This window comes from Lathyrus oleraceus, chromosome 7 (assembly GCF_024323335.1).
Source record: "Lathyrus oleraceus cultivar Zhongwan6 chromosome 7, CAAS_Psat_ZW6_1.0, whole genome shotgun sequence".
NCBI lineage: Eukaryota > Viridiplantae > Streptophyta > Magnoliopsida > Fabales > Fabaceae > Lathyrus > Lathyrus oleraceus.
Genome location: NC_066585.1, coordinates 460,832,760 through 460,850,505, shown reverse-complemented (window position 1 = coordinate 460,850,505; position 17,746 = coordinate 460,832,760). Strand labels below are relative to the sequence as shown.

General features: G+C 33.7%; 1 protein-coding gene across 1 annotated transcript; it reads right to left on the bottom strand.

Annotated features, from left to right (window-relative positions):
• Window positions 1-1,119: 1,119 nt before the first annotated feature.
• On the bottom strand, window positions 1,120-7,431 carry LOC127107801 (pumilio homolog 2). The gene is made up of 9 exons (XM_051045122.1): window positions 6,228-7,431; window positions 3,657-5,119; window positions 3,431-3,572; window positions 3,244-3,351; window positions 2,919-3,131; window positions 2,703-2,813; window positions 2,149-2,343; window positions 1,476-1,650; window positions 1,120-1,393 (listed from the first exon to the last, which is right to left on the bottom strand). The coding sequence occupies exons 1-9, from the start codon at window positions 6,891-6,893 to the stop codon at window positions 1,356-1,358; spliced, it is 3,111 nt and encodes a 1,036-aa protein (XP_050901079.1). The 5' UTR covers window positions 6,894-7,431; the 3' UTR covers window positions 1,120-1,355.
• Window positions 7,432-17,746: the final 10,315 nt, after the last annotated feature.

Sequence of the window (17,746 nt, the reverse complement as noted above, 5' to 3'; positions counted from 1 at the left end):
AAAATGTGGGTTAATTCGGTAAAAAATCCTGGATTCGGTCCATAATCAATTATGGTCCAACAAATAAGAAAAAATTTGATGATAAAAAACGTAACTAATTAGTAGATCTCCATAATTGATTGCTAAACGAATTTTTTCTTTATACTCGATTTTAACCTGAATTTTGCTACATAATTGATTATAAATACTTCTTAATTGATTTAAAATATTGTGGCTCAAATAAAAAAAAAAGTGGTTTTTGAAAGAGTTTTTGCAAATAGATTAAATCTAGTGATTGTGTGTAACTTTAATACTTTGAGAATAACGCATCATATTGCAAATTTTCCTTAAAAAGATAAGACAAGTTAACACATGATCAAAACATGTTAAATCTACTGAACACATGGAACCAACCATAAGTGTTTATCAACTAAATTCCAGCATGCACCATGCTCTTGCCTAGACACTACACGTTAAAATGCCTTTAGCCTTTCTATAAACGAGGAGTGGATATCCTAGGAACTTTCCCCTTGGCCAACAGACAGTTGAAATGTTTGACAATTGGAATACACTACTTCACAAAGTGACACAAGTTAAAACCTGCCGCCATGACTTTGGCTGAAGACTCAAAATGAGAAATTTATCCTTTCATTTCATTCCTTTTCTCCACGTGGTTTCTAATTAATATATTAATATAATTAAAAGTATATAGTCAAAATAAAAATATAAAAAATTAAAAGTATATAGTCAAAATAAAAATATAAAAAGTTAAAAGTATATAGTCAAAATAAAAATATAAAAAATTAAAAGTATATAGTCAAAATAAAAATATAAAAAACTAAAAGTATATAGTCAAAATAAAAATATAAAAAATTAAAAGTATATAGTCAAAATAAAAAAATAATAATAATAGTAATAATAATAATAAAACAGAACGGTTATAAACGCATTCACAGCAGAAAAAGAAAAATAAACTCCCAAGGAATTTTTTACTGAGAATAAAAGGACACAGGTTCAAAGACCGTACACGTTCAAAAAAACTGTCAACGGCTCCATAAAGCATGATTTTGTAGAGTGCGTAAAGTTGTAAACTACCTCACCATTTTATAAACTTTTTACACCGTAAAAAAAAGGCCTGTATAGTTAACATCACCATAATATTTTCATCTTTTCTGCAGGAAAACATCTGAACCTCATCTTGCTTGAAATTCTATGTATAAACTTAAAAGGCTACAAATGTACATATTTTTGCAGTACAATCAACAACTTTATTTTCAATCAGCAAAAACATATAGACTCTTGATGAAGAAGCTTGCACTAAGCTCAGTTAGCTAGCTGTACAAACTACAAACAAACATTATTTTTCTATGTCACGCCTAAGCAGCTTGAGGAGTCTGAGCAGCAATTCTTCTCTCTGCAATAAATTACATCACCGGTTACCAAATGTGATAACAGGGAGTATAAGAATGGAAATGGGGAATAAAATGGTAACGTACCTCCAGCAGCAACGAGTTTCTCTACACGTGCAACAATATGCTTTCCATAGGTGTACTTTTTCAATGCATTCAAATGAACTTTGATTCGCGAAAGAATCAGCTCCCGTTGATGGTCGTCACATGTTTCCAGTACTTTTTGGACAACATAATTTGCAAACTGATCTTTCATCATTGCCTGCCATACAAGAGGAATGTGATTTTAGCATTTTAATAACAGAATGAATGACAAACATCTGTCAGCTCTTAGCATTATAAATTAACAATCAATGAATTATTGTAGATAGTGCCATGCTTTTTTTGTTAATCATGTCATAAGTATCAAGTATTCATTGGTGTTTAGGAATGACTAATCTTCGTTGGAGAACCAACAGAACACACAAGATGCATTCTCTTCTCCCAACAAAGATTTCTTCATAAACAAGGGTTAGGAACCAAAAAACTGACCACTTGCCTTAAGGCATCTCAGCTAAACCAGATTACAGTAAAAAAAAAGTCAGAAAGACGTGGAATAGGATTGGAAATAACGAAATCATTCATCATGGTATTAAACCTAGAAACAAAGGTCCAATCAGCTTATGAGAAAGTAATATAAAATGCATATTGGCATTGCCTTCTAATTTATTATCAAATAATAAAGACTAGTGTTACATATTAGAAAGAGAGTTCAAAAAACCTGAAGAGGCTCATTTTCATCTGTGGTTCCAAGCATCTCACTGACTAGTATTTGGCGTTCTGAAGGACCACTGAAGGTCAAGCATTTCTCCACAACATTGGAGGCAAATTTTTGTTGACTCATTTGAACTATCCTCCCTGCTAATTCCTTTATTATAGTAGAACGCTCATGAGGCTTCCCATGTTCCAGTACATGCTGTTATTACACAGAAAAAGGTAACATAACAAGATATCAACTCAAATGCTTAAATGGCATACTATATGAATATCAAAGGAAGTGATGACAAACACTGTAATGTTAATAAGGTAGCCATGAAATTGGGCAGAGTGGAGACCAAAAACATGTTTCATTTGCGAAGAACCAACCTCGGATGGCATATTAACAGGATGTCACAACATAAAGCAACAGATTTTGAAAAAATTAATTATAAGTAACAATTATCACTGCAGCATTACATCTGTATTCATATCATAACATTCATAATAAATGAAGTTAAATAATAAATGACAAAATAAGTTTTCTAGTGGCATTAGTCAGAAAATAAAAATAAAAACCTGAACAACGTAGTTGCCATACTGATCCTGAGCTAACATACTGACAGAACTTAAAATCTCATCCATAACTTTCTGCTGCGTTGTAGTGTCTTCACAGTGCTCCAGTACTCTCTGCCATATAAAGGTATTTAAAAATAAAAGTTTGTTATTATGTGACAAATGATTTTTAGATGCTTAATAGTAACAACAGTAACAAGAGCAGTTCAGAAATCTTACTTGTATCACACGACAACCATATGGATGGGTTGAGAGTGTCACAACTTGATCAAAAAATGTTGAAACAATGAAGTCAATTGCATCTTCTGGGACACATTCAATACACTTCTGAATGACATGATTACCATTCTGATCACGTACACAGCGCATGATATTACCATCAAGCTCTTGAACCATCTCTATTTTCTGATCCAGATCAACAACTTCAATGGCCTAAAAAGGGATTCATAATTGAAAGAACAGAGGAAAATGATGAGATATTCATGAAAATAACAGATAGGAAGACAAAAATATATCGACTATTGCCAACCTAAATCATCAATACCTTCTGGATGACCCGACAACCATACATTTGAAGGCTGAGTGTCAGGACATGGCCAAGAAGCTTGTTAGCTAATTCCCTTCTCTGGGGTGCAAGTCCATGCTCAAAAAACTGCACGATGTAAATCAACTATTGCTCAAACCAGATCATCCGTGACACAGAATAATCAACTGAGAGTAATAATTTTTACCTTCTGAACCACATAATTCCCAAAGACATCAGTCATCAAAACAAGAGCATGTGGCATGATTTCCTGATAAACCATGTTTTTTTCTTCTGTAGTTGCTGTTTCAAGCTTCTGTTGAATAAATCGGCTTCCATATTGATCCGCACTATCAATGATAGCAAATTAATTCAATTTAATTTTCAGTGGCAGAATAAAATACATCAAAAGACTAACAGGCAACAAAATATACCTGAATTCAACAACATGTCCAGCAATTTCAGAGAGCTCAAAACACTTGGCTTTATTGCTCTTGAACTCTTCCAACAGAGAAGAAGCAAAGCTTTCATCCATGTTCCCAGTATCTACATGCCAAGGTCCCATGACCGCAGCTAAGTTCCTCATTCCAGAAGCAAAACGCATGTTTAGATCGTTGTGTCTGATGGAACTTCCAGACACAACTGGAGAAGCAGAGTTTGCCATTGGACTTCCTGGATAAGACATTCCAACCCCGTATGCTGGATTTCCATAATAACCATGGTGATTGGAGTTGGCTGATTTACCACCCAGTGGTACATTGTATTGTGACTTTTGAGGTGAGAGGACAGACCCGAGATAAGCTTTCTGAAGCTCAAGTATATTCATGTATGAATTGCCCAAGTAGTTCCTGTCCACAGAGGGGTCATTAAGAGCAGCAAGTTGTGCTGCAGTATATTCAGATGTCCTCATGTACTGAAGATACATTGGATCAACAAACGGGGCCTGAAGACCGCCCCCTGCAATTTGATTTCCCATCCGACCAAGGCTATGCACATCAGATGGAGAACCAGCTCCAGAAGCCAAACCAACTCCGAGAAATCTCGAGTCCATTCCTGGGGATGCCATTGCTGATGCTGCAGCAACATTTTCAAACAAGGGTGGCAGATTACCGGTGCCATATTGGTTAGTCATCAAGGATGTCAAGGCGGGATTTCCAGCATAACCACTTACGCCATAGTTAGTAAATGACGAATTCATACCATCAATACCCTGGTACTGAGCTGGCAAATTACCTCCTCCGCTAAAATGGGAGGTAGGTGAACCTTTGAAATAGGAGTTATTTGAAGGAGCAGAGGAGTTTTGAAGCTCAACCTGCCGATGCAGAGATAGGTTATTGAGATCTGATCCACTCCTGCTCTGAACCGAACTCTGCAAATGCCCTGATTCAGATTTTTTTAGATATGCATGTTGCTTGCCATGATCTTGACCACCCTGCATACCAAAAAGGTATCTCTGATGATTATCGGCGTCTGATTCAACCTGTGATGGCAGATGGTTTTCATCACCTGCTGATAAGTTCATCCCTGACAATGCAGCCACAAGATCTGCTGACTCATTCTTGCCAGATGAAACACTGTTAAATGCATCTGGACTGATAATACCTCTCTTGTCAGAAGCAACACTTCTCCCTCCACCAATAGGCGTGAGGCATGGACTAGGAGCCCTTGCAACATGTTGTGGATCAGGAGTAGTGCTTCTTGACAGTGAAGATCCTCCTAGAGCAGCAGCATAAGAATATGAAGTTGGCAGACCAATATTTTGTGTTGCAGATGAACCTTGAACGTGAGCCAACTCTGCTTCAGAAGAATTTAAGACATCAACATTTTCATCAAATGCATTACGACTAGCTGGACGAGAAGGAAGGCCTGTGATCATCGTGTTATGCTCCATATCATCCTACAAAATTAATGGTCATCAACTATGGGTAGAATATCAAAGCAAGTATATGCTAAACACACTAACAAAATGCCAAATTAAGATGATAGCAAGTAAATTTAAATTGATATTGCAACAAGATATAAGTCTAAGGAATCTCGTTCTTCAAAAAGATGGAGACAATATATAAAGGGATATAAAGGATACACTCAGATACCAGTTACCAACTGTAACGGAAAACTTTAATTTAGATAAAAGAGTGTAACTGAAAATATAGATAAACAATTCAAAAAGTCAACATATATATATGCCAATTTCCAAATGTAACCAAAAATTTAAATTCAGATTTTAATAGGAATTTGAATAACTAACAGGATTTAAATAAAAAATCAGACAGACGGGCTAAGCAGTACCAGTATTTCCGCAAGTGCATTACGATGAAAACTTTTAAAATGCAAAAAGAAACGAAGAATAATCTTATTATATGATAAACAGGCTGCAAGGCCAATATAAACATATACTCTGCTTCAACACTGATAGGTATAAAAAATGTGCCATAAAAAATTCATCAAAACTGCTGGCCGTAAGGTGCAAACCCCACAAAAGCTAAAAAAGTATGTGGCTTGAAAGAAAAAAATGAGTGCCAAATATGTTATGTTGAAGGCAACAAATGAACCAGATGATTTGGATAAACAAACATGAAACTAAGATTAGATACACAGGAGAATCAATCATGACAGAACATTAGTCAAAATATATGAAAAATTAAAAAGATTCTATAAAATTCATAAAATGTAATGCTGGCATTACCATCACATTGTGCTAGAAGAAACAGTACGGAAGCCAAAAGCCACGTATTAATGTTGTCAGTTATCATTCAATTAATCAAAATAATTGCAATCATTGACCAAAACTGTCGAAACAGGATCACACATCAGAACATTAAAATCAAAACCTTCAAACAGATAGAAAGATATTCAGAGTATAGACTGCATTATTTAACTCAATAATCCAATATAGCATTAAATAGAAAAGGCATTAACTTAACAACAGAAAGAAAAAAAAATGAGCTATTAACAAGACTAAAAAATGACTTGATAAAAGATAACAAACAAGAGAAACAGACTACCTGAAAAATCTCTGCAAGACTCTTTTGTTTGTTCCTAAGTCCCAAGCCAGGTAAACCAATAAGACCATCACCACCCCATTCAGCAGAGCCTCTTGGTTTTTCAGTATCCACCTCACTCCTTTCTTGCTTCCTAAAGTTAAAACCCGGCGGCGTCGAAAACATTGCCCTACCACCATTATCATCAGTCATACTAGCTTTCCTCCTATCTCCAATTCCACCTACACCCGAGTTTCCACCTTTCAGTCTTTGTTGAAACCTCCAATCCTCTTTTGACAACAAAGGAGGCGGAAGTCTAGGATTCAAATTCACATTGGAATAATAATACGAAAGATAAGCCGGATCCGACCTAAGCTCTTCCTCAGAAACAACTCCATTCACATCTTTGGTCCCAGGAAAATCAGAAAACCCAGCTGCACCACTGCCACTACTACCACCACCGCCACTAAACAATCCTCCAACAGCACTCAAAGAACCTTCCACAGTAGGTGGAGCTGATCCACTCCTATATATATTAAGCTCTCGTTCCCGATCAACGCGATCATCACGATCATCACCTTCTTGCCGCCGTTGCTCGCGAAGCAACATCCCTATTTCTTTCTCCAATTCATCACCATAGTACCCGTCGTTATTACCAAGAACTGGTCTTCTTTCCAACTCAGACAACATTTTTTTAAAATCTCAATCTAATATTATCAAACTCCTAATCACTAAATATCAAACCCTAATCCAAGAAACAAAAAAAAACTAAAAATTCAATCTTTTCTAATCACAAACCATAAACAGCCAAACCCTATATATTACCAATAACTTTAGAAAAAATCTTACTTACAGTTAGTTACTGGAAGCAGAAAAAATCAAGCTTTCGGAAAAATTCTTGAAGCTGAAACAGAACTAACCAAGAGAATCAAACATTAAACATAAACAGAGTGGTTTGCATAATTAATACTGAAGAGGAAAATCGGAGTTAAGAATGGTGCAATGAAAACAGAAACAGAAAGAGAGGAAAGAGACGAGAGATTATCAATCTGGCGGCGATTGGTTCTTGCAAGAACCCTTAGGGTTTTGTTCCATTTGAAGAAGAAAATGAGGATTAAATACACAAGTGAAAAATAACGATGATAGAAGCAAAAACCCAACCCAAGAAAACCAAACCCAAAGTTTTTAATTTTATTGTATGTAATAACTATAGCTAATATATAAAATTTTGATATTGAATCTCGAAAATATCCAGAATATTTATTAGTATTTTATGTATTTCCTAAACCTTAGGGTAATTGACCAAGTGATAACCGACTGATGCCAATGCAGAGAGAGGGAATTTGTTTCACAGCGTGTAAAATGTGACCGACTGACACGTCGGTGAATTAGATTCGGTAAGATCAGTAAAATATGGCAAAGGACAGTAAATTTCCCACCACTATTTCTTCACTTCTGTTACTAAATCATGATTACGTGTTTTTTTACAATTTTTACAATTTATTGCTAGGCTCTGTTGCATCCTTTTTATTGCTGAAACTGGTATGGTATAGTAAGTTGTTGTATATGGAGTGGCATTCTAGTGTGCCTAAAGTTGTAGTAATTATAGTTGGAGAAGAATTAATTGACAAATGCTAACAAATATGCTAAAATCATGTATTAGAAAATCAAATTCGAAAAGGAAAAGTTTAAGAATTTAGGTACAATATATTAAAAGTTTAAAATTTATTAATCCATTTTTACTTTTTCATTTTGACTTAATAATGAAACTATTTATAAAATTCCATATGAATTTTTATGTAGTTTATAATTAAGAAATCGGATCGGGCGGTACGCACTCTTTAAAGGTTTAATAAAGATGATATATATAACGAAAGGTTCTAATGTTTTGTGAAGCAAAATTGACTATCAAATTAAGATGCATTGAGATTTCAGAGCATTTGTCTCCTGCATAATTCAACATCAGGTTTTGGTTTACTATCTCTTTCGTGAATTTGAAATGTCTCTCCAAGAACTTGTGACGTTGGTTTTTAGAAATGTTCTTTAACGCTTCCACTCTTTCGCTTCGATGGGTGTTTCAGCGGCATTGCAACTAGTGGTTAGCATCGTACGAGGAAGATTCACGAATAAGAAAACCATATGGAAAGGCCATGGTGGAAGAGAAGGAAAACAACACTTTTCCCTTCAACGCTTCTATTATTCGATTGAATCTTCAACAAGTGAGATGATAACCACATTGTAGCTTGCACCGCATGACAACTTTTCACATCTTGGAAGGACCTACCCATTAATGCTCCAACTAAATATAAAACAAAGGATCGCATCTAGTCCATTGTCATTTCAAGGGGCATTCATCATTCTGATAAAAGTGTGTTATTCCCTTAAGGGAGGGTGTGGAAAAAACATTTTTATAAATGCATAGCGAATAGGATATTCAGGGCGAGGAAAGACCCCTTATCTTTTTGTGATGAAGAATTGATCAACGATGTACCAACCCACCACGTTATGTTACTAATAAGGGTGAAAATGCACTATACATTGGGACTATAGTGAATTATGCAACCTTACTACGGTGGAAACCTTCAATAATTTGATGTTTTTTGGCATTAAACCTTGGGTATGTGGAGTTATCAGTACCGTCCCAGACAAGCAAATGTAGAAGAGTCATCATGGTCAAGTTCTTGATAATTGGATGTAAACCTTATTACAACTGCAATGTGGGAAAGTCAACGCTTATAGAGGTTGTGTGTGGTGTCGTTAACAATCCATCTAAAGTTAGAATTTCACGCTAATATCGATAAAGTTGTCGTGTTCAAAACAAATTTAGAAGCGTATCACATTTGTTTCTTATCCTCACCAGCAAAGCATCAGACACCAAAGGAGATTGAGGTTATCGAACATGTCACAAAAGGACCACTTAAATTGGACGTCTGGCTAGAGAAACCCCCTCAAAGATGAAGGAGATGACAACAAAACAATACCTTTAGAGGCAAGAAATAAGGTTGAACGACTCAAGCCCAATGAGGAGTTCATTGAGGTCGTATAGAGAAACGACCCCACGATAGTCATTAAGATAGGGGTCGAATCACCTAAATTTGTATGAGACTAACTAATTTGATGCATGTACAAAATGATGAATTTTCTGCTTGGTCTGTCAGGAAATGTCAATATAAGCCCCAAAGTTGCTTGTCGCTCATTGGCTCTCTACTAGTTAAAATACTTAATCATTGTCGTCAATTATTTCACGAAATGGATCAAGGTTAAATCCCTAAAAAATATAACATATCATAATATCCTTTTTTTATTCAAAATAAACATCCTCGCCAAGTTCAACATGTTAGAGGTCGTAGTAACCGACAATGGGCATGATTCACATATACAAGATTATGTTATTTGTTGAATGACCTACACACAACCTAGAATTTCACCTCTTTCAAGCACTTTCATACCAATAACCGGGCATAACATCTAAACAAAATTTTATTTACGGGCCGTACGTGAAAATTGGTTAATATAAAGGAAATATATGGCAAATAACTACCACATTTTGCGCACACATAGAACGGCACCTCACTCCTCCACAAGAAAAACACTTTTTAGACTCACCTATGGCATTACGGACATCATTCTCGTTGAAATATGGAGATAAGTTTGAGATCCTTACACCTTTTTCCAAGGTAAATAAACGAAAAAGGGTGTAGAGAATACTTGTACTTTCTAAAATAATTTAGAGATTGAGTTGTATTAAGCAATGCCATAATGAATTAGGCAATGACATCAAAATACAACAAGAAGGTCCTTCTCTGATATCTCACTCCATAAGACTTGTTCCTAAGGAGGGTCATCATATAAAATAAGAACTCTTCAGAAGAAAATATAGCCTCAAACTAGGAAGGACCATATTGAGTCATCACCAACACCAGTCAAGGAGTGTATACCATAGAGACATTGGTCGGAAAACTAATTCTCATAACCTATAATGCATTAAAATAGAAAAAGTTATATTTTTAATTTGTAAAAATGAGTTAAACACTATTTTAATTAATGCAAGTATTCCTTAAACTATTTACCCACGATTCTTCTTTTTTATTTAAAATTCCTCTTCATGGAGAATATAAGCACACTTTAAAACCTTATCAAAGGTGTAAAAAATGAGGCATTGCTTATCCCCATTTTGAATGGTTTGATGTGTTTGACATTGATTTCATGTGACTAATTCCCCAATCTTTTAGTAATCCTTACATTTTTGTGGTTGTTTATTAAGTGTTTGTACTTGTTAAAAGTACAATATGTGACAACCCCTAGTTGTGTAGGGTTGTCAGATGGTTTTTAAGGTTGTTGTAATGTTATGGTGTTGGAGCATGCTCACACAGATGGTCAGAAGTTTTGTATATTATTATGTTATAAAGTAATTGAATGTCACTCTTAACCTTAGGGTTGAGGCATTTATAGGAACCTCTTGGTATGAGTCTTAGAACCCAAGAAATAAGTAATTGATCTTTCCCCAATTGGTAGCATGGGAATGGATAGTTATTTCCCTATGATATTGGGGAACATGGCCCTCTTTGTTGATTGTCCTTCCAGTACCACTATTGAGTAGAGATACGTCATTTCCACATCTTTTTAGATGGGATAGTATTTTATATAATGAGTGATATAACCAGGAAATGGGTGTGTGTTATGATAAACATGTGCACACAAAAATTGGTAGGCATCTAATGACTCTACTTTGGGTGACGGGCAATATCCCCCCACTTTTAATGGATCATATGACGCCTCTTGTGTATCCTTTTCAAATATACTAGTACATAGTCCCTCAAGCATGAGGACTTGTAAAGGGAAAAGTGATTTAGTTTAATTGTCTCCTCCCATTTGAATGAATCCCTCGAGAGTTGTAGGGCGAGTCCCTAAAGCGAGACTTTTAAGTTAGGCCCATCAGACGAGAATTTTAAGTTGAGACTCTCATACGATACTTTTAAGTTGATTCTTTCATTTTAAGTTAGGTCCCTCATGCGAGACTTTTAATTTGATTCCCTCAAGCAAGACTTTTAAATTAAGCCCCTCTAACAACACTTTTAAGTTAAGTCCCTTGGGCGATACTTTTAAGTCAAGTCCCTCAAGTAAGACTTTTAAGTTAAAGTATTGCTCATTGAGTCGTCAGGATCTTCCTAGGGGAGTCTAACATTTACACTTCCTTTTTGGATAACAAGGATTTTTGAATGTAATTCCAATATTTATATTACCTTTATGGGCAACAACGATCTTCCAATGGAAGTCTGATGTTTACAATGCTTGTATGGGTGGTAAGGATCTTCGAATGGAAGTATAGTATTTACATTGCCTTTGTATGTGGCAAGGATCTTCCAATGGAAGTACAAAGTTTATATGAACTTGGAGATGGATTTACTTTATATGGATACGGTAGTATAATTTAAGAGAATTCATACATTAGTTATCTAATCACCATTCACCTTATTCAAGAAAATAGAAAACAGTTGACTATAATAAGTCTAAGTTTGATTAAGTTATGTGTTCTTGGGATGAGTGTCTCGTTCATATCTTCGAGTTTGTAGGCTTCATAGGGAAGTTTCTTGTATATGTGTAGTTTCCCCTATTGTGCTGGCATAACAACTTGTCTGAGTATGAGGTCGTCTTCCTACACTTCTCTTGGAACCACTCTTGAGTTATACCTTCTGATCGATCTTTGTTTTACGATGAATTCCCTAATGTGGGTGACATCTAGGGTTTTTTCATTCAAGTTGGTTTCACACCTAAGTCTTGCCTCATTCTATTCTTAATCAAATTGAGAATGTCTCCATATAAGTGTGTCGATTTCGATAAGAAACATGGTATCAACACCGTACACCATCATAAATGGGGTCTCTTTAATGGTTGAATGTGTGGTGGTGTGATATAACCATAATACTCCATAGAATTGTTCATCCCATAGCCCATTGGCTTCATTCAACTTTTTCTTTATTCCATATAATATCACTTTGTTTGCTTATTCATCCTGCTCATTCACGTGTGGATGGACAACAAAAATAAACTTTGTTTGTACTCCAAGGTCGTGATAGAAATTGACCATAGTGGAGTTGGCGAATTAAGTACCATTTCTGAGATGATGACTCCTATAAAATCAAACATACACGTGATTCACTACTAATAGAAGCTACAAACTCTTTCTACTATGATTTGGGAGATAACTTCAACCTATATCTATTTTGTGAAATAACCTACTCCCACAATCAGGAACTTTAGTTGCCCAGGTTCCAATGAGGAAGAGACCAAGATGCTCATGCCCCCATTGGTAGAATGGCCAATGTGATGTCACAAAATGAAGGATCTCAACCGGTGCAGGGTGCAAATCGGTGTGCTTCAAGCATTTTTCACATTTCTGATGAATGTCACGCTATCCTTCATCAGAGTGGGCAAATAATAACTGACCGTAACAACTTGTAGGTGAAAAGTTGCATGTCTCTAATATATTTAGGGGAGAACCCCAATACAGCTTTGTTGCTTGTTTATTACGCTTTTGTTGCATTTATTATTGTTTATTGAATCTCCTTCATAATTTAACATCTTTGGATCAAGTTTTGGATTCATTCGTTTTAGCATGCATAATTCGATTGTTTGTATTTGAGTATGATCATTGTGTTTTAAGTCAACTTCTTTAGTTAATGGAACAAGAATCATATTTTAGGTTGCTTTAAGTTATGTAGGAAGTTAAATCTCAAACTATTTTTAAAAACTTAAAAAATTATGACTTGTTGTGTATGACTTAAGTCACTCACGATCCAAGACTCAAATCAAATCAAACAGAGGAGAATACGATAATTTTGGTGTCTATGGCTCGAATCATAGTTTACACATGATTCGAATCATGCAACACTGTGACTCGAATCACAAGTTGCACATGATGTGAATCATATATCTTCTATTAGTGACTGCCTCATTTGATTCGAATCACACATCCTACATAACTTGAATCACAAGTTTTGTCATTTTTTCTTATTTGGTTCTGATCATTTTGATTCAAATCAAGTTTTGTTTATGATTTGAATCATGAGCCTTCGTGACTCGAATCAGAGCTACAATATGACTTGAATCACAGTTAAAGCGTCATATTTTTTTATGTTGATCTTCTTCCACTCTACTTGCTCAGTTGATCAAATCAACAAATGATCTTGACTCGAATCTAACAACCATTTTCACCTATTTTTATGCATAATCTCCAACACATATAAATTCATCTTTTCATTTCATTTTTATCAAGCAATCTCATAACCAACGTTAGGATATTTTTAAATGAACAACCTCCATTTTTGAGAACTCAAAAATATCTTGCAAACATAATTTCTTTCATCTCCAACCTCTAGTTTGATTTCAGATCTTGATTATTGAGATTTATAATTGTTGAGGGATTCATGTGTTGAAACTAACATTTATTAAAGTTTTGGTAAATATTTTTAGGAAGCTTGCAAGATTGTGGTTATTGTGGCTGGTGATGACAAATTCCAGTGAAAAGAATGAGGTTCTTCTCTCCAGGTTGACCTTGGTAGTGTTGTGTGGACGCTTATGGAAAAGGTAGGAGTTCTTCTCAATCTTCGGAGAATTTATCACTTAATAAATTGGTGGGATCATATGTGATTGCTACACCTAAAGTCTGTGGGAAAATTAGTGAAGCTAGAAGATTCAAGAAGCGAGAATCGAGTAACGATTTTGCAAAGAGTTCAACATAAAGGCTATGTACAAGTCAAGATCTGGATAGGAGATTTATTTTTCTCAACATTATTGTGGATAAGTGATTGTATGAACTCGTGTAGTATTTGTCAAAACATGATGGAAAAACAACTTTCAATGGGAAACCATTGTTGAATGGAGTAGGCTCTTACAAAGTAGATAGAGTCGAACCATTATGCATCATAGTATACTCTCTCTCTCTCTCTCTCTCTCTCTCTCTCTCTCTCTCTATATATATATATATATATATATATATATATATATATATATATATATATATATATATATATATATATATGGGTGTTCACGGTGTGGTTTGGGCGGTTTTGACGATAAAAATCACCCGAACCGCAAGAGGGAAAAACATGCAGTTCGGTTAGATTTTAGAAATAAAACCAAACCAAACCAATGCGGTTTGGATTAGTTCGGTTGGTTCGGTTTTTAACAATATTTTTATTTAGCTATACATACACTTATAGATAACAACATAACTGTGTGTTTAGTCTTTCATACATTACTAAATAACATCAAAATTCACCATATTTAGACAAAAACTTCTCATTCAATATACAAAAAATTAGATTAAAAAAAGTGGAATAAAAAACATATATAAAATACTAGCATAAAATAATATCAAAGACATTATAATAAAACATAAAAAAAAACATATGAGATGAGAGATTAGAGAAGATGAAAAAAAGAACATAAGAGACGCGAGATTAAGAAGAAAGGTGCGATAAAAAATGTAATTGGAAGAGAAAACAATAATATAAAAGATGAAAAAGAAAGAACATAAGAGAGGACATATTAGAGTAGAAAATGTGAAATATACATGGAAAAAAAGACGAGAAGAATACGCGGTACTACTAGGAGATATTTAAGAAGGTTGAAATTGAAACCCTAAGTGTGAGTAAGAGAAAATCGTTTGTAATTGTAAAGTTAAGACATACTAGGTTTGAGTTTTGGATTGAATGTGGGATAACTGAATTTTGGGTTGTAACATAATGCGGTTTGGTTTGATTTAGATCGGTTTGCAAAATACAAACCGCAAACCAAACCAAACCGTGCGATTTTGTTAAAAAATGGCTCAAACGCATCCGAACCAAATGTGGTTTTTTGAGGTTTAGGTTTGGTTTGGTTGGGTTTGCGGTTTTCTATTACATGTTTAGATTTTTATTTTTGCAACTTTTCTTAGAATCGGAACCTATTTGTGTTTTAGTGCTGATTAAATTCTAAAAATCATGGTTTTAGAATCTTGTAGCGATTGTTATTTTGTAAGGGATACAACTCGTGTGAATTAAAAAGTATCAATTCAATATAACCTTGAACTTTGTGTATTATTGTCCTTGAACAATCATATGATAATTGTGAATTGTAGTATAATTACATTTGTGATTCCTTCCAAAATAAGCATAACATATTTATTTTCACAAATTGCTTTCTACACTGCAAACTCTGATTTTTCATTTTGAAAAATGGTTAAATTTTTTAAAGGTTCTATTCACCCCTCTCTATATCGTTTCTCAACTTCATATTCCTTCCCATCAGTGGACCAGTGCTCACCCACTAATGTGATTGTCGCAAGTCCCTGGTGTACCTGTTTGAGGACTAGGGCGATTTTATATTTTGCTAGACACCTCAACATTAGGGAAGCATTTTCCATATTGCAAAGCTTACCTAATATAAATGTGTAATTTTCTACATACTTTTTAAAACATATGTTATTTAAAAAGCTCTGGAAAGTTTAAAGATATCAGTACAATGTCTAAGTTGATAAAAGTTGTGACATCACAAACATATGGTGCCAGAGTGGTAACCAATATTTTAATTAAAAATATTTTCACACAATTTGGTGAAACCTATAGAAATTTTCAATGATGATGGAACTCATTTACTTAAAAAACCATTTAAGGATTATTTTGGTTAAGTATGGTGTCAAACACAAGGTTTCCACAACCTACCACCCACAATAATGGTCAAGTTAAATTATCAAATAAGGGAATCAAGATAATTCTAGAAAAGAATGATGAATCCTTCAAAGAAGGATTGATCCAAACAACTATTTGATACTTTGTGGGGCCTATAGAATTGCATTTAAAACACTATTAGGAATGTCATCGCTCAGACTACTTTATGGAAAAGCATGTGATTTGTCTATTGAATTTCAACATGGAATATTTTAGGCTACAAAAAAATTGAATTTTAATTCGCAAGTTGTGGACAATGAGGCTTTTACAACTGAATGAATTGAAGGAGCGCATAATGTTTTTTTTTATAATAATATTGAAATGTATTTGTAAAAGACAAAGAAATGGCATGACATGAAGCTTCAGAAAAGAGAGTTAGTGGAGGGAAAAGATATCCTCCTTTTTTGTCTCTAGACGTAAGATATTCTCTAATAAAATTAAATCAAGGTGGTCACACCCATTTAAGCTTTTAAAGGTATATCTTTGCTCGGTTATGGACCTCCTTGATAAAAAGACAAGGCATAAGTTTAAGGTGAACAACCAAAGATTTAAGCATTACCGTTGTGATAATTTATATATAATGAATATCACTGTGGATCTTAATAAACCATAATATTATTGTGTTAAGTTGGGCTAAAGACTTAAAACCAAGTGATATTGGAAGCAACCCATAATTTTAATGTTTGTTTTAGTTTTGACAGTGTTTGAAGGTATCAACATGGCAGTAACGAACGGTGATTCGACATATATGAAGTTACATTTATCTTAAACGTGTGAAGTCATTTTATGGTCAAAGTTGTGTAAAAAGTATTGATTATTCATTACCCATTTTGGAATTTATTTTTCTAAAAAGTGGTAATGTGTAAAAGGATTTGAAAAGAAAGCGTTGACAAAATGATTAGAAATCCAATGAAAAAAATTCACCAAGAGTAAAGATAGGAGAAGTCAGAAGCAACAACATACATGACATGTGATAAGGCCATATTGTGAATATTATACCATTATACCATCTTTTTCTCCCATATATCCCATAATACCACCCTTTCAAAAATATATACCAAAATACCATCTTTTCAGAAATCTGCAACACACAGCCGCCAATCCATTGGGCGGTTGAGTGTAAAAAATGAATGAGCCGCCCATTCATTTGGAGGCTGTGTTGAAAACGTATTTTTTTTTTCCAAAACTGTAATATATTAATATTTATTATTATTACATTATTAATTAAATTATTATTGATTTTGTTTTAATGATTTTGATTTTTCAATAATCAATATTATTATTAAAATTAATTATTATTAATGATTTTGGAAAATTAATTATTATTAATAAATTTTGTAGATAAAATAATTGTTTAATTTATAACAAATATGATATATGTTACAATTAATATTGATTTAATATAAATTTCTATTATTAATAAATATTATACATAATAATTTTTTTTAGTAAAATAAAATATTATTAATAAGTTGGGTAGATAAAATGTTTGTTTAAATTAAAATAAATATAATATAATTTATAATTAATTTTGATTTAGTATAAGTTTCTATTATTAATAAATATTGTATAAACTTATAAAAACTTATAAGAAATATTAATTTAGTAAAATTATAAGAAATATTAATTTAGTAAAATTATTTCTTATAAATTAAAGTTGTAGGTAATAAATATTTATTTATAAATATATAAATAAGTAAATTGCATATAAATTAGAAAAAACGATAAAAATAAATATAAGGAATTTTTTATTTATTGATATAATAACAAGAAAATTACAATGAACCCCACTTAACCATGATTTTGACCGGGACATGGTAAGCGGTGACCAGT

What these genes read in the sequence shown, in the direction of transcription:
- LOC127107801 (XM_051045122.1), bottom strand. Translation starts at nt 6,893, where the DNA reads ATGTTGTCTGAGTTGGAAAGAAGACCAGTTCTTGGTAATAACGACGGG. An exon ending in ATGGTTGTCGTGTGATACAA is followed by an intron (nt 2,814 to 2,918) that starts GTAAGATTTCTG and finishes TTTATATGGCAG; the next exon opens with AGAGTACTGGAGCACTGTGA. An exon ending in ATGAAAATGAGCCTCTTCAG is followed by an intron (nt 1,651 to 2,148) that starts GTTTTTTGAACT and finishes CTTGTATGGCAG; the next exon opens with GCAATGATGAAAGATCAGTT.